At 44.8% G+C, this 25,137-nt stretch overlaps 1 protein-coding gene across 2 annotated transcripts in view; it reads right to left on the bottom strand.

Annotated features, from left to right (window-relative positions):
• Positions 1–23,866, bottom strand: part of GPSM2 (G protein signaling modulator 2) — a 40,314-nt gene extending 16,448 nt beyond the window's left edge. The window contains exons 1-8 of one of the 2 annotated variants that reach the window (XM_045203409.3): positions 23,574–23,866; positions 12,100–12,399; positions 4,524–4,745; positions 4,011–4,146; positions 3,318–3,460; positions 2,467–2,590; positions 2,243–2,358; positions 409–564 (exon numbers count right to left, since the gene is read on the bottom strand). In XM_045203409.3, coding sequence (XP_045059344.2) covers positions 409–564; positions 2,243–2,358; positions 2,467–2,590; positions 3,318–3,460; positions 4,011–4,146; positions 4,524–4,745; positions 12,100–12,155 — 953 coding nt within the window. In that variant the 5' untranslated portion in view covers positions 12,156–12,399; positions 23,574–23,866. The remainder of the gene's footprint in view (positions 1–408; positions 565–2,242; positions 2,359–2,466; positions 2,591–3,317; positions 3,461–4,010; positions 4,147–4,523; positions 4,746–12,099; positions 12,400–23,573) is intronic. The other variant, XM_053915374.2, reaches the window with a different exon arrangement.
• Between the last annotated feature and the right edge of the window lie 1,271 nt (positions 23,867–25,137).

Genomic DNA, 25,137 nt, shown 5'->3' with positions numbered 1-25,137 from the left:
AGAAGGCTCTCATGAAACTCAGGACTTCTAGCTTCTCTTTCAAGAAGAGGGGGAACTGGACACAGTGGACGCTTGATCCTGCTGGCAGCTGGGGGGAGGAGTGGCTGTCCCCATCACGCTGGGCCGCATGTCACTTCCCCCCAGCGCCACGCTGAGCGAGTCAGGGACCTCTAGGGCGGTGGAGCTGGTGACCCCTGTACCCATCTGGGTCCAAGGCTACATAGAGGCGGCCTGACCCCTAACACATGCCGGCCCGCAGGTGAGCACAGAGAGGCTGTTGGTGACACAGAGGAAATTCCTCGAAAAAGAAAAAGAGAACGCACACACGCAAACGTCACGAAAGCCAGAGCAGGAACTCCAGGATCCGAACCGCGCACATGTGGTGCCGTCGCTGTGACGACCTCTCACCTGTCCTTTAGCTCCTGAGCGATGGCCAGGTGCTTCAGGTGGTAGTCGATGGCCTTCTCGTAGTCTTGCAGCAGCGTGTGCGTGTTCCCGAGGCTGTAGCAGGACTGCGCCTCCACGGCTCTGTCTTTCAGCTGCCGGGCCAGCAGCAGCGTCTTTCTGAAGAAGAAATTCATTCTCGCACAAGAATCCTTTCATTTTTGGCTAGTATCATAAAATACCACTCTCAAGCTTCCACTGGCCTTTGGAGTAAGTCTGTTTCGGAGCCGACTACCCTGCACTTCCTCCACTGCTTCCAGGCAAAAGGGAAAGATGCCTTTGGAACACGCGACGCAGGCCCAGACGTGCATGGTTAATTTGAGAGTCCTATGAGTTTCCGGGGAAAAGGATTGAGGACGCACGGGGTCCAGTGCTCCTCGTGGATACAGGGCTGTTAGCACTGCAGAGCACGCTCCGTGCTGTAGTGGCAGTGACTGAAGGTCAGAGAGACACTGTTCACGTAGCTCTCTCTTTAGTCGTGCTGCTGCCTTCACGTGTTGTCAAAATGTAAAATACTGAGTTAAAACCCGTATTTGTAGGCTGTTAGTCACCAATTGAGGAAAAATACTAAGCACTACATTTAAACATTAACCAAATTCTACCTAATGCACACGGAACCGTCAGTGAGAAACTGGGGAGCAGTGCGGCAGTTAAGAGCTAGACCTCCTGGGTTCCAACCCCCACGAAGCTCTGTGATCAGGGCAAGTCACCAGCTTCTCTGGACGCCAGGTCCCCGCCCGTGTGAGACAGGCAGACACCTCCCAGGGTTCTGTGAGGGTTAAGGAACTCAGGACACGGTGCTAAGGACGGCATTCTGCTCACAGGAGATGCTAATAAAGGTTAGTACTGTTTTGTGATCATCAGTGCTTACTCCTATAAATGCTTTTCTTTTTTTTTGAGATTTTATTTTTAGAGAGAGGGGAAGGCAGGGAGAGAGAAAGAGAGGGAGAGAAACATCAATGGACTGCCTCTCCCACGCCCCCAACCGGGGACCGAACCCACAACCCAGGCCTGTGCTCTGGCCAGAAATCGAACCAGCGACCTTTTGGTCTGCAGGACCATGCCAGCCCACTGCGCCATACCGTAAGGGCTTCTAAATGCTTATGGATCCAATAATTTAAATGACTCTTTCCTCTGGCTTCTGCACAGGGCTGAAACCCCACTAATCAGGTTGCTCTCCAAGCACCCTGGGACACCCAGACCAGGCACCTTAGGCGGTCTGAACTCCGCTGCCCCCTCTGGCTCGGAGTCCGAGGACGGACCAGAAGGACGTGCGGCGCAGGAGCTGGGCCTGCCGGCTGGGGGAGTGAGAACCCAAGACTGGTGGGGAGAGGCCTGACGGTGGGAGAGGTCAGGGCTCCCTGGGGAGACGAGGGCATGTTTTGCTTACCAGGCTTTTCCATGGCCCCTCTGCGAGTGGGGGAAAAGCATGCAGATATACATACAACACATGCTAAACAAGTTAAGAATTTCACTTAAAAACAGTTTTAAAGATTAAAAGTAGTAAAAGTGTAAGGGGCCACACCGCAGCTACGAAACCTTGGGTACAGTGGTATTTACGGAGCACTGTGCCAGGCGCCATGCTAAGTGAGAGCGTCTGTGTTCTTCCTTTCAGTCCTCTCCACAGTCCCCAAAGCAGGGCGCTGACACCTTCCTTTACAGGCGAGGAAACTGAGGTTTAGGAGCCCCAGGTCCTACTGCTCATGTGCAGCCAAGGGCAGGTTTGAAACCTGCCCAGGACTTAACGGGATTGCATAACTACTCATTCCACATTTATCTCCAGTAACATCAGACTAACTTGTAGTATTCAGACGCCATTTCAAATTCACCGAGAAATATATACGCATTTCCAAGATTGCTGTACGCTCTTCTTTCAGCTGCTTTATCCCCGAATTCTTTTGCAATGAGGAGACGCTGAAAGGGAAAACACTGATTAGATACAGCTGTAACGAGTGAAGAGCCCCCTTCGCACAGAGCAGGGCATGATGGGGAAGGCGGTGGCCGCAGAGCCTGGCAAGGTACCTGCTCGTGCGCTATGACTGCATCCCTGAAGTTGCCGAGGAGGTAGTGGGTGTTTCCCAGGTTCCCGAAGGCACGTCCCTGGGCGGCCCGGTCGCCCAGCGCAGTCACCAGCGACAGGTTTTCCCTAGGTGGTGACGGAAAGGTTGTGAAAGGGTAAGGCCGGGGTGGGGGGCTGTTGATTAGATCCACAAATCTAAGTCTTTTTTTTTTTTTTTTCCTCGTTTCAACTATAGTTTCTTTTCTTTTCTTTTTTTTTTAATTTTTTTTTATTGTTATTCAATTACAGTTGTATGCCTTTTCTCCCTGTCCCTCCACCCCACCCCAATCTAAGTCTTTTTATAAAAACATCTTTTAGTAAGCTTCAGCCACATTTTAAAGATGTGTCTGTGACGGAGGGCCGTTATCGGAATGGGCTGGGGACACATTAATAAACCGTCCAGGACGGTTCCTGCCCAGAGTCAAGGACGGACTGGTCTTGAAACCCCACGGGGGGAAAATTGGGACAACTGTAATTGAGCAACAGGGAAAAAAGAAAGGAAAGAAACCCCTAAGCTAAGAAAGTGTATGAAATTCTCTTAATAAGAGACTAAACTTCCCCCTAGTAACAGACCACCCAGTGATACTTCTTGTTTCTGCCACTAAGTGGCGCTGGTCTGCAGGTCCCATGAAATTTCCCTGGGGAGAGGATTACTCTAACACAACTCTATAACCTTCTAGCAACAATTTGATGGTTTATTTTTACTTGCTAGTCCATAATTTTAAAACCTCTGCCAAACGTTAAAGCTTACTACAGGCTAAAGAACATACAGTAACCCCGCATCGGGGCCACGCGGCTGAGCAGCACTACTCACTCATAAAAGTCCACGGCGGCCTGCAGGGAGCTTTGCACTTCTTCCGGAAAGTCGCCTGTGTCCTGAGGGCCAGGGCCCCCGAAGCTCTTCCCTTTGGCATGGTACACGTTTCCCAGGTTGTAAAGTGCTCTCGCTTCTCCCACCTAGAGGAAGATGTCAGCAGGGCTTTTACCTTTACACTTTGAAATCAGAAGTCAGGGATTCGGATGCCTGTCACATACCTTTATTTGTAATATCCTCCGTATTATGGTCAAGAGAAAGAAAGGGTTACGGTGGCTGCCCAAACAGAACCAAACTGATGATTACTTATGAAAGAAGGGTCTCTCATTATTTACTTTTTCCCTTTATTTAAAAATTTCTGTTTCACTCTGGCTGGTGTGGCTCAGTGGATTGAGCACCAGCCTGCAAACCAAAGGGTCGCTGGTTCGATTCCCAGTCAGGGCACAGGCCTGGGTTGTGGGCCAGGGCCCCACTAGGGGGCGTGTGAGAGGCAACCACACATTGATAGTTCTTTCCCTCTCTTTCTCCCTCCCTCCCCTCTCTCTAAAAGTAAATAAAATCTTTTTTTTAAATGTATGCTTCTTCTATTTTTCTATGAATTTTTTGGTATTAACTTTCAGATAGAACTACTGAATGATTAAAGAGAGAATTAAAACACAAAGCAACTTCAATGAAAAAAAGTTTCCTTATTACCTTGTCATTAAGTTTTCTGGAAATATCTAAGTGTCGCTGACAACAAACTATGGCTTCGTCAAAATTCCCAAGAACTTTTAAGGTGTTGCCCAGGTTACCACTAGCTTTAGCTTCCCCCAACTGGTCTCCAATAGTCCTGAGGGGGAAAAAAAAGGCAAGCAAGCAAGCAAACTGTGTTAAAATATAAAGTGGTCAGAGTGCAGTTTTCTCTAGAGGACGTTAACATGCTTAAAGTAAGAAAGACCCATTAGCTATGAAACCTACTCTGAATAAAAATTTAAAACTTACATTTCTGTATTGAAATTTAATTAATTTTCACTCATTTGATTAACTTCTAGGGTCATTTCAGTACTGCGCACTATTTAATTAAACTCAGACTGAAGAGTCATTTTAAAATGCAGTGCTACTTAATTAGAACTCACTAAATGTATTTAGTATGTTTTTAATTGAATACAAGTAGCTTGAAAGTGACAATATAGGAAGAAAGAACATTAAAAAGCTTAAATGAATTACCTTGCAAGAGTTAAATCGTGATGGTGGTATTCTAGGGCTTTGGCATAATCGTGCAAGTAGAAGTAAGCGTTGCCCAGCTGGCTGTAAATGGCGCTGAGCGTCTTCAGGTCCTCGGTCCCCACTTGGACCGCAGCCTCGAAGAAGGACACACCGGCGCGGCAGTCCCCGGACTTGCACAGCCTCTCCCCTTCCAAGGCCAGTTCCAGGCAAGAGGCCTCCATCCTGCAACAGGACGCACGGCAGACATTTACATGCCACGCTGTAACCGCACCGCAGAGTTTGCGCTTCCGGGAGCGGAACTTAACCGCGGGTCAGGGCGACCTCGTTCAGAACAGCTGCCTCCGGGACTGAAGTGTGCGCGCACGGCTGAGAAAGCGGTAACCCCTCATTTACAGCAGGAGTCCCTTTGCCTATCCGATGACTCTGAGCCTCCGGTCTTTACACAGAAAAGCTAGATCTCTCTTTATGGAGCCCATTTTAATGCCCCCCCTCAATAGTGAGAGAACCTGAAATAGTGTTTCCCAAACTGTCCTGAGATCTGCAGGTGTCCTCAGAGCTTGCGGAGAATGGGACACCTGAGAAAAGCAAAGTCCTACTATCCTACTCTTGGGGGCCCGGCATCCAGGTAACCTCCCCGCCTGTCCGTCAGCCCGCCTCCCAGCTCGCTCTCATACAGTCGCACACGACTCTCACTCCCCCCCCCCCCCCCCCCCCGTTATTACCACCACACCACCACCTGTACCTTAGAAACAGGCAGCGTACCTTCATGTGTTTACCAAGTACACGTCCCTAAGAGAACTGTCATGAAATCGTACATCAGAAAGCAAGGACTTGCAGAAATTCTAATTCTCAGTCTGTCACTGAATTTCAAAAGCCAGAAGAATTAAGTCCCTGTCAATATATCTAGGGAGAAAAGCACCAACGTTTCAGGTTCTAACCCTAAAAACATCAGCAGACGCCCTTCCCCGAAGTTGCCGTTGGGTTCTTCAGCGTTTTTGTGACCTCCAGCGTGTCTACATACTGCCTAGCCCAGGGGTGTCAGACTCATTTTCACCGGGGCCCACATCAGCCTCGCGGTCGCCTTCAAAGGGCCGAATGTAATGTTAGGACTGTATACATGTAACTGCTCCTTAACCAGGGGCAAGGAGCTCGGCGCCGCCGGGTAGAAACAAGGTGCAGGGCCCGATTCGGCCCGCGGGCCTTGTGCTTGCCACCTGTGACCTAGCCATTCACTTAAATGGATTTCTGTAATTTGGCAAATGTCCTTTAAAATGGCATACATCACTTTTAAAAAAATCTGGCTTCATATCTCTGGAACTGAGTTTGATGTGATACTTCTGTTTATTTTCTAATGCACATTGAAAACTGCATAACTACTGAGACAGAAAAACACACAACATCCCTCATGCATGGCCAGTGGCGTGCCTGTCACCCCTGCAAAACTCGGAGCAGCACTAGCTGATGCCTCAGTAGCGCCAGCCGTGAGCAAGTCTGGCAGAGCGGTGGCCCTGGCCCCTGGCGGAGCCGCCTGGGCGCCTGTGAAGGCTCTGGGTGCCGGCTCCCCCTCCCTGGGTGTGAGGTCTGCCTGTGTGTTTTTAAAGCCCCCAGGTAATTTCCACCTACAAGCCAGGGGTGAGAATCACTGCTTTAACAGGAAATGCTGAATTAAACATCCACTCATCCAAAAACCATTCAAGTATGATTACACTTTTGTATTTCTAGTAGCAGGGCAATTAGCGTGGTTCTTCAGGCACTTTTAGGCTCCTTAGGGCCATAAGTTAAAATGGAATTGTAAAAGTGGAAAATCAATCTGATGAAGCCCGCAGAAAATCTGACAAAGAATAACAGTTGATCGCAAAAGTTCAAAGCTGACTTCTGGTTCACAATAGCAGCTTTATGTGATCTCTGGTAGGTAATTTTCAACTTTTACATCCAAAAAAGTGTTTTTAAATAGTCCAAGTGATTTAGCCAAAGGCTGCCGTCCATTTGTTCACAGTGGGCCTAGCGGCTCCACCCTCACTCAGGGCCCTGGGCAACCCGCGCAAGTGAGCCTCTGGTGGACACCCGTCTGCTTCCCCTCTGGCCCAGGTCAGGTAGGAGGGGAAATCTAAAGCACATGGAAAAGTTAGTTAAATCAGCAACCTTAAAATGTTATATTTATGTCACTTCAAATAATAAAGTCTACTTTTGTCTTTCACAAGTAAAAACTGTCCTTTAGAACTGTTTTTGAAAATGAAAGGATTCACGAAAGAAAATGATTAGAGTATTTTTGTTTAGGATTTAATAGTATTCTATGTGTGAAGAGAAATGGGTCAGCAAAACAGTAATATGTAAAAATGTGATTTTATTTAAGGGTTCTTTTGCTGGACAAGGTACTTTAACTAGTTGTCTTTATTTGTCTAAAAACTGAGACCAATGAACTTCTAAGAATTATCACAGGAAAAAAACTGGAAAAGATATTTTTGCATATAAAATACATTACTTTTTCTATTAAAATTTTTAAATTTAAGCCTGATACCACTTACGTAAACACTTATGGAGCAATTTCACTGCTAGGAAATCCGTACATGATAGCTATATGTATACACATGCAATTCGTGTAAACGGATGTTCAGAGCAGCGAAAACACAGACAACTTATATGGCCCTCCACGGGTGCTGGTTTAAAACCCGCATGCCATCGAGCAACGGACTCCTCGTGACGGCCCACGATGTCCATGGGCGGGAGGGACAGTCCCACTGAGCAGCCCCGTCAGTTCAGGGTGACAGGGCTGCTGACCAGGAGTCGGGGAGAAGGCAGAACCAGCTCGGCATGTTTGCCTGCACCTGTATAAAACAGAAGTGTCCTCCTCAAATAAATGGCTTCACCACAAATATCTGGCCTTCTGGCCTTAAACTCACGCAACTCCGCCTTGACCAGGGTGGCTCAGTGGGTTGGAGTGCCGTCCCTCAGACCGGAAGGTCGCCAGTTCCGTTTCCAGTCCAGGGCACACGCCTGGGCTGTGGGTTCAGTCCCTAGTCGGGGTGTGTACGAGAGACAACCAATAGATGTTCCTCTCCCACACTGATGTTTCCCTCTCTCTCTCCCTCTGTTCTTTCTCTAAAAATAATTTTTTAAAATAAACAAACAAACAAACTTAGAAAACATCATACTGCCACCATTCATCCAAATGATGGAGCAGTTAAAATCTGGCTATGGGCTGAATAGTGTCACAGGAACTACAAATTTTTCAGAAGGTATTTTACATAATTCCCACCAGAAACAGTGACAGTGAGCTGGCTGTAGATCTGTCCTTGAAACCCAGGGAGTGGGGCTACCCTGCAGAACTGACTACCTTGGAAAAGGGCTTCAGTGACTAGTGCCTGGAATCAAGGCCCAGAGTCCCCAGTTTCGGGTCAACTCTGAGATGTGTTATGGCTCTGGCATATTTTATCAGAAAGAAGTCAATATTCTGGCAAAATCTACAGCACCACATGAAATATATCTAATTGCAAAGCAGTCAAGGCAGCTTGGCTTATAAATAGTTTAGAAGATCATTAAATAGTAACAGAGAAAGTAATTTCATATCCTCCCTGTCTCTGTGAGAATAGAATTACGCCATTTGTGTACCAGTTGGGTTGAAAACAAAGAATACACGCAGCGTAGAGGGCAAACAGGGAATAAACACCTGTTAAAGCACATCCCACATACAAAGTTTCCTTCATCCTCCCAATGGCCCATCCGGTTGTACAGTCAAAGGTCAGGTGCACGTCTAGGCACTGAGAATGCTCACGGCACCGCTGTCCCTGGCGGAGATGTTTCTGGTTTTGCTGACTCACTGAACACGACAGCTGTGATTCCTCATCTCCTGCACAAGCTCATGTGATTTTAATTTCTTTCAATTTTTGTATTTTATTATTTTTAACTTTCCTTCCACACTAGGTTTTTTTACCTCCTTAATTTTGGTCTCTTGTGTTCAAGTACAGCAGAGAAAGCAGAAGAGGACTGGAACACTGATGCTTCACCATTTTTAAAATATTATTGATTTTTTAATTTGTTCATTTGAGAGAGAGAGAGAGACATGGGTTTGCTGCTCCACGTACTTACGCACTCACTGGTTGCTGCACTGTGTGCGCCCCGACTGGGGGGGAACCTGCAGCCCTGCTGTATCCAGACAACGCTCTACCCACCTAAGCTACCCGGCCAGGGTGATGCTGCATCGTTTTAAGTGATTTAATATTGATTGTGTCCAAATCTGACTCTCCTTTCAAAGGTCTTCATGTAAGTGGAACAACAAATCAATGTCTTTCTCTCTCTCTCTCTCTCCCCCGACCTCCCTCTCGCTCTAGAGTCAATAGAAAATAGAGAGACGATGGGATTCAGGACTTAGCATCCAACACAAGACTGCTGTGCATCTTCTCCACCGGGCCCTGTCCTCGCTGGCTGCCAGTCTCTGCAGGCCTCGGCCTTTCCCATCACAGGTCCCGCCCCACAGGTTTCAGCCATTCCATTTGCCATGTAGACCTAGTTATTCCCACTTATTTTGTAGGGTGCACAATTCTCTGATTTAAATTCTGATTGGTAACTTCGTTTCAAAAGTGGCTTTACTACATACTATACCAAATTCAACTCTCGAAGAAGCCCTCCGAGGCAGGGTCATTACAGAAGGGGAGGCTCTTGCTCAGACAGACTCAGGGACCTGCTCCGGGCCGCAGAGGTGCAAGGTTGAGCAAGGGGCCCGCCTGTGCCCATACCCAGGGCTCTCCGCCGCGCATTCCCTTGGACCACGGGACCATGCTTCAGGAGCATCGTTAACAACCAGAATCCAGCTCCAAAACTGTATTTCTTTCCCATTTATATGCAATAGTCTAATTTCTTACCATATTGAAAAGGTTATTATTCATAGTAACAACTATGAATAAAATTTCTCAAAGAAAAATAAAGCCAGAGAAACTAGCATAATTACCTGATATATCCACTTTCAACATCAACAATTACTGGTATATATTATCAATATGTTTCATTTCTGCTTCTATCTGCACTTTACAATCCCAGATTCTTTTAAGTATTATACATTCCAGAAAGCATGATTTCACTTCTAAATATGTTAGTATGCATCTCTAAAAGATACGGAGTTGTTTTCAAAAATATATAATCACAATACTATTTATCATACCTAAAAAGATTAACAGTAATTACTTAAAATTTAGAAATGAATTCCATTTTACTGTAATTCTCCATTTCTCTCTACCTCCACAATTACATTACAAAATGTTATAAAGCACTCTCATACCTTTAGGGGGTTCCTTAGTGTCCAAAGAATCATTCCATCTCAACATCACAAATCCCAGGGAGGGATGAGAACTCCACAATGAAACAATCAGATGGAGAAAACATTACATGCTAAGCATTTACTAATAACTTACCCTAGGCCACGACCCCCAACATAAGGGATACAAACTGTCACCTGCAATTACATAACAATGTGACCAACATAGAGAGGGCTGGTCTTAGAGCACTGAGGAGGCCAGAGACCTGTTTGGTACATTCTTACTAAAAGCAGTTACAGAGTTTGAAGTTTCTTCTGGGAAAGTTCTATCTGAATGTATAAGCATGTCTGGTCTGTGCTGTATCGTGGACAAAGGAAAAATCTACAGTTTCCCGCAGGCAGTTACAGTCCACCCTCTTCCCTATGGCTCTTGCAGAATTAAGAGGCAAACCACTCTTGAAAATTGCGCAAGACAGAGAAACACCTTACTGGGTGGCTCTGATGGTTGTGTCCAGTGAAGGTCAGTGGACATTTCATTGACCTGCTAGGCATCGTGGCTGCCCCAAGGGAGCTACTGGTCATAGAAAGAGTGGCGAGGGAGGAGAAAACCTGTGTCTACATGAACAGATAGATTAAATGGTATTAGAGTTGGTGCTGAGAGAGGCACGGGAGCACAGAGAGGGCTTAGAGACCAACGATGGAGTGAAGAAACGGTTTCCAGGAGGACAGAATCTCCGAGCTGACTCTTAGCTACCGAGTAGAACTAACTAAACAAAGAAAGTGGGAAGCGTGTTGAAGTCACAGGTGTGGCATGAACAGAGGCGCTGTGACCCGGAACAGCAGGACATGTTCGGAGCCCAGCATGCCAGCGAGGACTGGAAGTACAGACGAAGGCAGTAGGGGAGGCCCGGTAATGGAAGATTCTGCATACAATGTAAGCTCAGCTCTGCCCTGTAGGTGACAAGCCACCAGAGGGATCCCAGGGGGTCCAACTTTTGGGCATCTCTGGGCCACTCTGGAAGAAGAGTTGTCCTAGGCCACACATTAAATACACTGTGGCACGTAATCACAAAAAAATCTCATAATGTTTCAGGTAAATTTATGATTTTGTGTTGGGCTGCATTCCCAGCCATCCTGGGCTGCATGTGGCCCGCGGACGGTAGGTCGGACCCCCCAGAGGCAGAGTGGCTGGTTAGCAGCTCTGTGTCCTCCGGGGGCGGATTAAAACAATGGACCCCAGGAGGACAAGAATGGAGGGTCTGAGGGGAGCCCACGGGGCCTGAGCTGGGGGGACCGGGTGCAGAGATGAACCTGAGCAACACTGAGGAGGTAGAAGTGGCTGCACGGTGGGTAGAGAGTGATGAGGGATGCACGTCATTAGCTCCCAGGTTTTTGGAGCTGTGCCCAAAAAGGCAGCCTGAGGGCAATTCATATATAAAAGCTCATTCCAATTATGTTCAATGTCTTCCATGTCTTTTACCTGAATTGTTTTATTTTTCATAAAAGTGCCCCCACCTTACCTAAATAAACCTCCTTGGCCCCGCGCCCTAACATGAACCGCCACCTGCTCCGAGGACATCCAAGGTGGCAAACCCTTAGCTGTGACACATCTGGAATGCCCTTTGCTGTGTGTCCTGATGTTTCCTTAACATTAACTTGGGACAGTCTTGATGAAGAATCCACTCGCATCTCATCACCTCACTAAAAATTGTGTCCTCCTTCCTAATATTTATGTTTGTGTTTATTTCACAGTTTAGTGCAGTGACCAGAGCTTCCAGAATAAATGTTAAAATAATGAAGCAGATATTCTTGCTTTGTTTCCAAATATATCAGAAATGTCATTAATATTTTATCATTAAATATTAAACTGGCTATTAGTTTATCATGTTTAGAAAAGTACCCACACATTCCAATGTTAATACCCATTTTTTAAAAAGCTCATTCAGAAAGATCACCGTTTGAAAACTGTAACACAAAAAGTAGGTCATTCAGCTGGCCACATCACAAAATCCATAGATTTAGAAATATTTTTCAACTTTACAATATATCTGCATCACCCAAAGTTACAGAAAGATAAAGTAACTATGAACCGTCCCGCAGAACGATAACAAACCTACTACAGCATATAACGAACTGGTCTCCACTAGCACTCTCCTAGGGGAAGGGCGCACCGACCTCGCCGCCGCCGCAACACCGGCAAATGGTGCTTCCCGGGGACGCTGGCCTGGCTGGCAGGCTGTGCCCGCCTGCGGAGCGAACGCGAGGGCTCAGAGCGCCGTGCACGTCTGAGGAAGGGCTGGGGAGCGCACTGACGCGGCCCGGCCTTACCTGTAGCGAACGTGGAAAGAACGCTCCTCCCGCACGCTCAGCAAACCCTCCTCCATCGAGTGGCAGCACAGGCCGAGCGAGACATGAAGCTGTCCTGCGTGCGCTAGTCCGGTCCCTTACAGCGACGGGCGGCAGAGCGCTGTCCGCTTAGTACAGCAGCGAGCAGGGTTAATGCGTGCTAAGCTCCTGCTTCTTCTTTGTTAATAATGAAAGGAGGTCAATGTCAGACAGCTTAAAGGTTCAAAGTGTGTCCCAAATCCTCGCATTCGTGGCCCTTTCAGCGGCACTTCAGCAACATTTCTGCAAAAGGAATACAAGACGCTTCGCTTGAAGTCCTGTTTTCAGAAAGTACTCGAACCTCGGGCGGGACAGAACCACGCGGCCACCCCCGCAGACGGCCGCCGTGTAGGTGCCTGGTGCCTGAGGAGAGCGCCAGGGACTCAGCTGTCACCGTGACGCTTCTAGATAAGGGTGGGAGTGGGATTTATTTGAGAACAATACCTAAGTTTAATATTTTAACTGGTTTGAAATACAATTTTATGAATATTTGCTATTATAAAAATATAGAATATGTATGACATTATCTAAAAACAAAATTATGATACTTCAAAAGCTTTAAAAAAACTGCTAATAAGTAAAATGAAAATTCAATAATTTTTTGAACAAGTTGATTCTAAGCTCTGTAAATTTATTTCTTCAAAGAAGGTATTTGTGCTGATATCTAGGTTATACTTGTATTCATTTGCTCTCAAAGTATATTCTATTTTAACTCTTTAAGGCCTTTAAAATGTCTTTATTAATATTGACTAGGTACAAAGAAATTTGGGAAGTAAGTGTATGGTGGAAGGACTCAACAAGCATTTAATGCCACCACCGGGCCTAAGGTAAGAACATTACCCCTGCCTCTGAGGTCTGCCTCTGCACCAACCTTCCCCCCAACTTCCTTCCCTCCTTCCCCTCTGAGGTGGTGAGGTGGCATAGAAAGACACCAGATTACTGAAGCAGGACAGACAGCCCGGAAATGAACCCCCGCCTGCAGGTCAGTCAGTCTATGACAACGGAGGCGAGGACACACCCCATGGAGCAAAGACAGACTCTCCACCAAATGATGTGGGGATAAAACCGGGTCACTCTCTCAAACCACAAATAAGAATAAACTCAAAATGGACTTCAGACTTAAATGTTAAGACTCAAAAGCATAAAACTCCTTGAAGAAAACACAGGCAGTATACCCTGTGACGTCACTCTAAGTGATATTTTGGGGGAAATGTTTCCTCCGGCAAGGGAAACAAAAATAAATAAATAAATGGGACGACATTAAAATAAAAAGTTCTGCACAGCAAAGGAAATTATCAACAAAACAAAAAGACAACCTACTGAATGTGAGGAGATATTTGCCAATGAATGACACATCCCATAAGGGGTTAATTTCCAAAAAGATGAGGACCCTCATACAACTTAACACCAGAATAACAGTCCGATCAGAAAATGGGCAGAGGACTAGAATAGACATTTCTCCAAAGAACATTCGGTTAGCCAACAGACAGGAAAAGATGCTCAGCATCACTAATCATCTGTGATGCAAATTAAAACCACAGTGAGATACCACCTCGCACAGTCAGCACGGCTGCCGTCAACAAACAAGCGCTGGCGAGGATGCGGGGAAAGGGCCCTGTGCACTGTGTGGGGGCTGCACACTGGAGCAGCCACGAGGAAACCAGTACAGAGAGCCCTCAGCAAGTTAAAAGTAGAACCGCCACGTGATCCAGCAATTCCACTTCTGGGTATTTAGCTGCAGAAAACAACAACACTAACTTGAATATATGTATATACATTTAAATATCACTAGTAATAACCAAGATATGGAACCTGGGTATCCATCAACAGACGAATGAATAAAAAAGATATGGTACATATATACAAAGGAATATTATTATTACTTGGCCATATATTACTTGGCAACAACACGGATGGATCTAGAGGGTATTATGCAAAGTGAAATAAGTCACACAAAGAAAGACAAATACCACCTGATCTCACTTATATGTATAATCTAAAAAAAAATTGAATAAACAAAACAGAAATAGATTCACAGATATAAAGATGATGATGGTTACCAAAGAAGAGGGGGTAAAGGGATGGGAATTTTAAATAAAAATTAAATAAAAATAATAAACATTAAAGGAAAAAAGACTACACTGCATAGAGAACCATTAAAAACATTTTTTATCCTTACCCAAGGACATTTTTTCATTGCTTTTAGAGAGAGAGGAAAGGGAGAGGGGGGGAGGGGGGGGGAGAGAGAGACAGACAGACAGACAGACATCAATCGGCTGCCTTCTCCTACGGGCCCCGATCCAGTACTGAACCTGCAACGTGGGCATGTGCCCTGACTTGGAATCGAACCCGTGACCTTTCGATCTACTGGACAACGCTCCAACCAACTGAGCCCCATCAGCCAGGGTGAGAACCATTTTTAACATAACGAAAACAAGAAGACAGAGAATGCTATTCATCATTTCACTCAGACAATTAATACAATTTTACTATTCTCAAAAGGAGAATATCCTCAAAAAATTCACTCTTACATTACAATCTCCATAACAAGTAAATAACAGTTCATATCTTAAAAACTACTCACTGAACAAAGAAGAATTCTGGATTCAATGATTCATGTTGCAAGCACTCTCTAACCAACATAGTAACAATGTGTTCATTCATGCTCTGTGTTACATGTAGTCAATAAACCCACTTCAAACTGAGCACACACTTTACATCTCAGTGTTATGTCTATTATATCTATTGCTGTTACTAGTTACAAAATTTGCAACAAATATTAAATTATAAATTGTTCACTAGGATAAGAAAACTTTATGATACGACCAGGAAAAGGAGTAGAAAGTATATATATATATATATATTTTTAAGATGTATTTATTTTTAGAAAAAACGGAAAGGAGGGAGAAAGAGAGGGAGAGAAACATTGATTGGTTTCCTCTTGTACGTGCCCTGACCAGGCAGCGAACCTGAAACCCAGGCATGTGCCCTGACTGGGAATCAAACGGGTGAACTTTTGCTTTGTGAGGTGATTTGCTTCGTGGCAACTGAGCCACACTGGTCAGGGCAGAAAGTATAGTTCTGAAAGAATATTAAGAAATCATCAAGTTTGATCTCCAACTTCCGATAAGACTTATAACTAGTAATTTGCAAGGAGCACATGTTGTTTAGTAGCATCTCCCAGGTTTTAAAAACAATGCTCCAAAATCTCACTGCCAACGAAACTGGTAGCTCACAGCATCTTTTGGTCTGACCGTAAAGAAATAAAGAGAAAGCAGTTATTCTTTCCACATCCTAGAAAGTAGAAGCATGTGGGATGACCAACTAGGACATAGCTCTGATCACCTCGTGTTTAATTACCTGAGTAGGAAGTCAAAAAGGCAGATTCCTGTCACACAGAGGTCATGCAGGCCAGGTCTTCCAGGCACTGTCCAAGGTATGCAACCAGAATAAACAAACCCTAGCGCTGCTTTACACCATTAGCAGTAAAATATTTGCAAGACAGTTACATTTATATCTTTTGAACATCTTTCAATTTATCTAAACTACTACTCACAGCAACTCAAGTGCCAATAACTTTAGTCTGATTCTTTCATTTAAGTATCTCTATAAACTGGTAACAGCCATCAGACAAAAAATATAACTGGCTTTTCTTCCCTCTAAGTTAGATCATTTCAATTCTTTAAACTTCTCTTATCCTAATAATTCCCTCTCAGGTACAATACTCAAATTCTCCAAATCCCTTTCAGTTGTAATGTTTCAAGTAAGATAAAAAGTAGCCCTTTATCAATATGAGTACAGATGAATAATAAGGAAAAACCAAGAATATATTTAAAATGAGTTCTTTCATATTAGGGTACAGCTTATAGTGACAAATACACATCACAGTAATAATGAGGGGTGATAAAGTAGGGTGTGAAAACACCCACTTCTGCATTAACTCAAGTAACTGTCCTAGGGAAACTACTTTTCTGTCAATTCTGTATCCGTAAGCAGGACTACAATATGGCTTGTAACCAAATCTAAACTACTTCTAATTACATTTTATCTAAGCGATATAGTGGAAACAACATGGCAAATATAAGGAACAACATGTGCAAACTCAAGAGCAGGAAGGTAGGCCTGAGTGCTGTGGCTCAGTGGGTTGGGCGATGGTTCCCGGTTCTATTCCCAGTCAAGGCAATGCCTGGGCTGCGGGCCAGGTCCCCACCTGGGGGTGTGCAAGAGGTGACCGATTGATATTTCTCTTCCACATCACTGTTTCTCTCCCTTTCCTTCTCCCTCCCCTCTCTTTAAAAATAAGTAAAAAAAATATTTTTAAAAAGAGCCAGAAGGTAAAAGCAGAAAGTTTACACAGAAAAATACGAGAGGAGTATAGGAAAAAGCAAAGAGTATAGTAAACTAAGTCCAACAAAGAGAAAGTTCAGAGCTTGATTTTAGTATGGCAGGTGATGAGAAGCCAACTAAAGGTGAGAAAAATTATTTTGGCATCAGAATATATGACTGCTGTGGAAATTAGTGCCCAAAGAAAGCAGTGTCAGGCCCAAGAATGGCTGGGTATTTGATTCCGTAACCTGGCTAAGAAACCTAGAGAAAAATGAAAACAATGCCCATTGAGATAAAGGAACTTCTTTAGGAAAAGATCGAAAATATGAATAAGGAAATATAGGAAAGAAGAAAATTCTCATGGAGAAGGGCAAATGCTTAGTAAAAGCAGCGAGTGGATCAACTAACTATAAAGCTAGTACACAGGTTAAAAGGCAAAAGTGTGTAATTAAACAGTAAGTTAAGGGATACACACACACAAAAGAGGGAAAAAATCATGACAAAAACACAGACATGGAGAAGGTGAGTAAACATTGCAGTGATTTGCTCTGGCTGGTGTGGCCGCGTGGACTGAGTGAGTAGAAACAAGTGACTGATACTTCAGAATTTTTGCATTTTTTAAAAGATTTATTTATGTATTTACTTTTAGACAGAGGGGAATGGAGGGAGCAAGAGAGGGAGAGAAACATCAATGTGTGGTTGCCTCTTGCACGCCCCCTACTGGGGACCTGGCCTGCAACCCAGGCAAGTGCCCTGACTGGGAATTGAATGGGTGACCCTTTGGTTTGCAGGCCTGCACTTAATCCACTGAACCACACCAGCCAGGGCTACACATCTTTAAAACAATTTTTTTTAAAGTACCAATGAGCGGCCCTGGCCTGGTAGCTCAGTTGGTCAGAGTATCGTCCCAATATGCTAAGGTTGCAGGTTCAATCCTTAGGGCACCTACAAGAATCAACCAATGAATGCATAAGTGCAACAACAAATCTGTGTCTCTTCTCTCAAAAAAAGAAAATCAAAAATATTAAAAAATATAAAAAGTACCAATGAGATCTAAATGTTAACACTACAATACACCCGTGGCAAAATTAAAGAGAAATCGCAATAGGAGAAAAAAAATTAAAGCAATGCGTAACAGTTCTGATTCTTTATTCAACATTACCTATAAACCAATAATAAAGTCAAACTGTTGCCTAAGACTATGAACTAAAGATAACTCAAGATTATGTGTATATATCTCTCTTTATCTATATATAGTGCTGAACATGGTTTTAATGTTAACTGATAATTGTCATATACTATCAAATTGTAAATTACACAATCCCAAAATAACAAAATAAACAATCATAGTACTTAGTTAAGCAGATCATTCTATTTTGCAGAAATGCAAATTTACTAGAGGTTATGCATAAAAACTGTATCAATAAAGTTTTCCTTAAGCAAATAAATAATCCTAAAGTATGTACTCCAATTAAAGTTAAGTCTTAATATTTTGCTAATCTTTAAAGTCTGCAGCAATTGATGTTAGTCTATGAGCTCTTAGGCCAAGACAGGTTAGAAAACAAGGGCTACTAAGTGTAACTGCTAACTAACACGCATTTTATTACAATCTTTTTCTAACAAGCTTTTTGCAACTATCAGTCAACTAAATAAACAGAATAAACTTCTAAGTATAGGTTAGAATGGTTCTAGACTCCAAATAAATCTGTATCTTTGAGGCATATCCCCAGTTAGACGGCTTCCCAAGTGTATTTGAAATTCTCATGGGTCATTATGAAAGGCATCAAATACATGCAAGTTAAAGACATAATTAATTTCAAACTCATTTTTATTCTTGGCTGATTTTCTTAAATTCAGGTACAGAGCTGTAGACACTTAAAATGTAAAACAATGAATGCAATCATTTCAACATAGTAAAATCCAAAAACAATTCTAGTAATATAAAATAAGAATTCCTTTTCCTTTAAAATAACTAAAACAAACAAAACAAAAAGCCTGGCTGGTGTGGTTCAGTGAATTGAGTGCCAGCCTGCAAACCAGAAGGTCTCCAGTTCGATTCTCAGGCCACAAGCCTGGGTTGCAGGCCAGGTCTGGTCCCCAGTAGGGGGCGTACAAGAGACAACCACACAGTGATGTTTCTCCCTCTTTCCCCTCTCTGAAAATTAATAAATAAAAGCTTAAAAAAAAGAATCCCTTAAGAATTCATTTTCAAATGTTTATACCTAAAAGCTAACCGTCTGAAGCACCTGCCTACCACTGTCTCCCTTGTGTGCAGCTTTGCTCTCTGCAGCCTCAGTTACCGCAGTCCACCATGGTCCAAAAATACTAAATGGAAAATTCCAGAAGTAAACACTCCATACATTTTAGATGCATGCCGTCTGAGGAGCACGGTGAAGTCTCTCACCACCACCCCGAGCCAGCCAGGACCGAGAGCCACCCCCTTGGTCCCGGGGTCCACTGTGTGTTCCCACCGCCTAGTCGCTTAATAGCCCCCTCCGGTATCAGATCAATGGTTATCGCAGGGCTTGTGTTCGAATCAACCTATTCTGCTTAATAATGGCCCAACGTGCGAGGGCAGTGATGCGGGCAATTCAGATACGCCAAGGAGAAGTGGTAACGTGCTCTCTTTATGTGCAAAGGTATGTATAGGAAAAAACACAGCATTGATATACTCAGGGTTTGGTGCTCTCCAGGGTTTCAGGGATCGCAGGGGAGTTCACAGGCCTTATCCCCTAAGGATAAGGGGGAACCACTGTAATCGTAAACTTCCTTTTTTGGGCGAGGAACACATTTTTATCCATCACATAAAGCTAAAAGGATACTAACGAAGTACACTCCCTGGATAACCAAAATACTAATAAAAGCCATATATGAAATTTCAAACTAGATAAACCCTAAAACAAAATGTAATCTGTAAAAGAGATCGGAGCACTTCAGCCTCCATCTCAACAGTGCTGCTGAGCCCGGAGCAGTGACTGAGCGCAGCTGCCTGCCCACGGGAGAGCGGGCAGGGCTCCCTCATCCAGGAGTGGACTCCCAGTCTCCGCACCAAGCACAGCCGATCACAATCTCTGCCCATGCAGCCTCGTAGTTCTTGGGGTCTGCCAGCCCGTGGGAACGCAGGAAGAAGTTGGATATTGAATGTTTTTGGGGGTGGGGGCAAACTAGAAAGGGGCTCTATTTTGAATTATACATGAAGTCCATCTGGATTACGCCAGTGTCCACAGTAATTCAAACTGCTGTTTTGTCGTCTCTACCCTCAGTAATCATAATCATTCCGTAGAGGATGAAGCAGTTGCTTAAAAATTCCAAGGGCAAAAAGATTACTTTTATGCCAAACCCCTTATCATGGCTACCTTTTCCCTGTGAAGCCGCTATTAACTCAAAAGTCCTGCTCCAACAAGATCCCTTATTCATATTTAAAAATATAAACATGTTCAACTAAAGGAAAACAGTTTACATATATGCATTAGAATTAGTACTTTTATACCTACTGGTTTTATTTCTCATCAAACTGAAGCCCACAGTTTACAAATAGTGTTAATTTTCCCTCCTATAAAACAATTTTAGAGATGGTCCTTTTACTCCATTAGTAAAATTAATAACCTTTTGAAATGTCTGACGAGCATAAGAAAAATGACTTCTAGTTAATTACTATAAACACAAAATTCTGGATACGCAGAAGTATTATCAAGGTTATAAAAGACACAATGATGGCTTTCAAAATAGACATTCTAAATTTTTTAATCAATGCCAACTATATTTTCAGTGCTTTCCAAATGACCACTTAGGAAACAAGACCAGGGGATCCCAAGAAAATGTCCACAATCCACAAAAGCATTAACCATTCACACTAAAATCACGTTCTAAAAAGAACACCAAAAGCACTGCACGCAGTCCTTGCACTTTCTGATCTGTATGTACGCTCTCGTTAATAAATATGAATTTATTTGTTCTTATCATTTAGGGTCCATACAAATTATTGGACCAACATGATGCAATTAATAGAAGCTCAAAGAAGTAAAATTCAAAAGTCTTTTGAAAATACTACTATTCCAGAAAGAGAGAAATACTTATTGGTAAACAATGGGGAAAACACAACTTAAAAAAAATTGGTTACGAAGTCACCAGAGAATATGACCCACAGCCATTTATGATTAATCGATGTTGGTTAGCCGTCAGCTCTGATCAATTAAAACGCAACAGTGAAGGAGAAAAGAAGCGGTCCTCTCACCTGGGCGTTGTTAAGTTAGTAAATGGCAATAAATGAGTTCTCTTAACAGCACTTTAACAAGGCAAAACTGGTTTCAAATACATTTTTAAGCAGAAATAAATCCAGACCCTGGCTGGGTAGCTAAATTGGTTAGAACGTGGTCCCAGATACACCAAGGCTGTGGGTTTGATCCCTGGTCAGGGCACAATGAATGCACTAGTAAGTGAAACAACAAATTATTGTTTCTCTCTAAAATCAGTAAGTAAAAATTTGAAAAGAAATTCCAGTGCAAAAGGATTATAAATGCCTAAATGGGATCCACAGAGAGTCTGAAGTTGTAATTCTTCCTAGGAAAATGTAACTGTCTCCTCCTTCCAAAAGCTACCCCATTCTTTGGAAGAATGGTTCTGATTCAACTCAGTAGTGTTATGAGATGACACAGGAAGAATACTTCAGGGTAAAAAGGACCAGGGAGAGTTTAAAGAAATAAAATGGGTACAGCACGCTGCAGGACGTGCGGGCCCTATCAGGTAAACGGAGGGAATGGCTCAGAGAAAGCAGGGCGGGGAGCGCACAGCTCGCGACAGGACGGGCACACCGGCGAGGGGAGGGGGGAGGGGAAGGGGAGTCGAGGGAGACTCTAAATTATAAGGGACTCTGACTATGTACGTGGCTGATACACATATTTGGCCTTGTATTTGCAGAATGGGGGACCTTATAATTTTTTCAACAAAGAAACAGAAAAGCTGGATCTGCCTGAGGAAGATAAACTGGCAGCAACATACAGGGAAGGACAGAGAGACAGAAAAAAGATACTGCAAAAAACTCCAGAAGCAAATTGCTTTGTACATAATTGATGTCCAACAAACTTTTTTTGATTTCTTGCCCGGGGAAGAACTGAACTCTAAAGCCACAAAGAATCCTATACTTTTGAGGAAACCACACTTTAATATATTTCTGCTCCACAGCAAAGAGTACGTTCATACTCATGTAAATAACTCAGGAAAGTCTTGGGTTTTTTTTACAATTTTCATAAAGATTATTAAAAAGGATATTGAAAATATTATGGGATTTATAAGGTACTGAAAAAAGACAGTAGTCCTATGAGAAGGGCTGAAGTATTTCTGTATACAGAAACAAAACAGTACCTTCAGGCATCTTAAACATGGGATTATGTTCCTCAAAATGGCATCCAGAGCCCTGGAGGAGGTTCAGATAAATGCACCCAAGCAACACAGCGTGTGCTCTGGCTTTAAATACCAGCACAGCGGCTCACTCGTCTTATGAGCTCAAGCTAAACTCTCAGAGTTGGTTTGGGCATAATGGCACTCAGCCAGCATGTGCTGTGATGATTAGAGACGATTTATAAAGCACCTACCCCATTGCCTGGCGCTGGTACTTAACAAAAGTACTCCACCAAGTAGAGTAGTAATAATGATAACAGCTATTGCTATTAATTATTTTTTAAAAAAGACGGTGTGGACTAGACTAGATTAAAATAGTCTAAATCCATGGCAGGTTTTTCATTTTGAAATTCCTGAGAACTAATTATAAAATTGCATCTCTTCGGTAAATATTAGCAGCACTTTATATTTAAGAGCAAAGCCACTTTAAAAAGTCAGTATCCTATCTTTTCTGTAACCAGTCGAGTACCAAGTCAGAGATTTAGATTAAAATATAATATTTGTAACACGGACTGCTAACTTAGTAACAGCAGAAAACACAACTGCTTATCTAGCCAAAGAGGATTTACGGGGAACCGCCTCTACTGCAATGCCACACAAGTGTTACTTTGCATCCGCTCCACTCCTCCTGTAGACAGCAGCAGGAGAGAGCCTGCCCGAACGACCCCACGCTCAGGAGGACTGCAGCGTAGGTGTGAGACCACCCCTCTCCCCCGGCGCCCCCCCCTCACCGACCGTGGTCTCCCCTGTCTGTGGCCGACGCGCTCCCAAACAATCAGCCAAAGCTGCTTCTCGAACAGCGACGGCGCAAGCACGAGCGGCTCCGGGCGGACGCGATCGCACCGGCGGTTATGGGGCCGATTGTCTTCCGCGCAGCCCTCAGATGTGGCGCCTCGAAAACTCGGCTCGGTCGGCGAGTCCGCCCGGCGCACGCCCTCGACACTCGCAAGCCAAGAACCTCCTTCGTTTAACTCTACGCGAGGGCTGAATTATGCATGAGGGCAAAATTTCCACTCTTCCTCGTGTTCTTTCGTGGATTTCAAGTGACACTAGTTAAAAGGGTCTACCTGGTTACCATTAAAATAAGGAAATTACAGATCGGCCCTTTACTCCTCGAAGATATTTTATAGATTTTCAGGAAAGGGCTTTCTGAACATTCTATGCTTATTAAAACTGGTTGCAGCAACGATCCATTTCTACGGTAAATCGACAGGTGGGGCCCGCGAGGTCCCGAATTGAAAGGCGGCAATCGCAGGTGTTCGGCAGAACCAGAACCGCCAGGTGGAGACCGCACGCGCGCGGCCGCAGATGGGTGCGCTCGGCCTGCGAGGGCGCTCCGCGGGGTCTCTGGTTTCAGCCCGCTGGTCACTCAACACTCGACACACGAGGAGTCACTGCGTCCCATCCTACTTTTTATGTTAAAACGCCAGCGAGGGCGTCTGCTGAGCCTGACTCGTACTTCACAGTCTCTAACGCAGCCGTCAGGTCCCGGAGCGGTCCCTCGGCCCCGTCCCCGCCGCGCGGGTCCCCGCAGAAAGCCCGGCCTCCTCTCGCCGCGAACAAAGGCGGTCGCGCCCGGACCCAGGACCCCGAACTCCGAACCGCAGACCCGGACCCCAAGCCCGCTCCCCACTTGCACACACACTCCCGTCACCTCCCTCCGCGGGTCGCCCTCCGACATCCCTCAAACTCACCTCTCGCGGGTCGGCGAGTCCGGGGAGCGCGGTGGACGCGGCACAGCAGCCGCAGCGGCCGCCTCTGGCGCCGGCCGGGTGGCTGCGTCCCCTCCCCGTGGCTGGTCGGCGCGTTGCGGGACTCTGGCCAGGCAGGCACACCGCCGGAGGACGGAGCGCGCCCCCCGCCCCCAGCAGGTCACGTGAGCCAGAGCTCCCAGGACACTCCTCGCCTGCCCGGCTGGTCCCACCGCCACCCGGGGGTCCCGCAGCTCAGCCCGCCCCTACCGCGCCCTCTGCGCATGCGCCGCAGTGCCAGTGGCTCCCATTCAAACCGACTACGCCCCGCGTCTTTTGGACCAGCCAATCGTCGGCGTGGGGGGCGGGGCCAGCCGGGGAGGGGCGGGGTTCTGCGTGTCTGTCTGAGCAGGACCTGTGGGCACTGCTCCGGGACCTGTCCGCGAGCTTGAATTTGAAGTTGCTTCCCTGTCTTTTTTCGTCTTCAAACACTAATGGGTGGAAGGAGCGACAGATGTTGTCCAGAAAGAGTTCTTCAGAGAGGGTCTAGCCCAGACCCCTTTAAAAGATGGGAGCCCCAAACAAGTGCCTCCTGCCCTTAGGGCTCATCCAGGCCTAGAGAACGAGCACCCCGAGCGGGATTTGCGGTTGTTGAGGAAAAAGAGGGCTCTGTGAGAGGAACAGAGGGCCCGTGTGAAAGTCTGAACAAGGCAGCTTCAGTTCGGCAGGCTGTCACAGTCCTGGCGGTCCAGCTGTTAAAAAAACAAACTGCTGTGGTTCCTGGGAAAACTGGGTGACGGTGTTACTCAGTTACAGGCAGCTACGTTCCAAGTACACTGGGAAGAAGAACTTTATTTCCATTCACTTCCTCTCCATATTAAGTTAACTTAAAAAAATAGGTCTCAGTTCGTCCTTCACAAAAATACCAAGACTCGAGTTCCTCTGGGCTAAAGAATCTGATGGATTAAATGAGCTTATTTCTCAGGTATTTCTCCACTGAAATGAAATTTAAATGTTTCTACAGCTTAAAATATGTTCAAGAAACCCGCAATTGAACGATTAAAAAGTTTTTTTAAAAAAGAAAGAAACCCCCAGTTTCGTAACTCTCTGAATGGTGGTCATAACCAGTGATGCAAACACCACTTCTCTTATTAGGAACATCTTATGGCAAATTGGTTAAAATAACAGCTTTGGCATCAAACTAGACTTACATTTGAGTTCCGCCTCTGCCCCTTACTGGCTGGCTGAGCATGAACAAGTTACCTGTTCTCATTAGCCTTAGTTTCCTCAACTGTATAACAGATAATAACTCTTCTTCCCCTAAGAGTGGTTGTTTACATCAGCGAGGTTTTAGGTGGTTAATGTAGTGCCTGATTGCTCAAATAAATGGTACCTGTTATCATTTTTATCAACAACTACCTTTAATGTCAGGTACTTAAAAACAACTGAATTAGGTGGCTGTGCTATCTCAGAGGTAGGATTAAGTTTCCTTCTTACTCATAAATTCTTTTCTGGGTGTTGATACGAGAGCCACAAAGGAAGTAAAATATATCAAGCTCGACATGTC

Source organism: Desmodus rotundus, chromosome 12, assembly GCF_022682495.2.
Source record: "Desmodus rotundus isolate HL8 chromosome 12, HLdesRot8A.1, whole genome shotgun sequence".
Classification (NCBI taxonomy): domain Eukaryota; kingdom Metazoa; phylum Chordata; class Mammalia; order Chiroptera; family Phyllostomidae; genus Desmodus; species Desmodus rotundus.
This window is presented reverse-complemented; position numbering and strand designations above follow the sequence as displayed.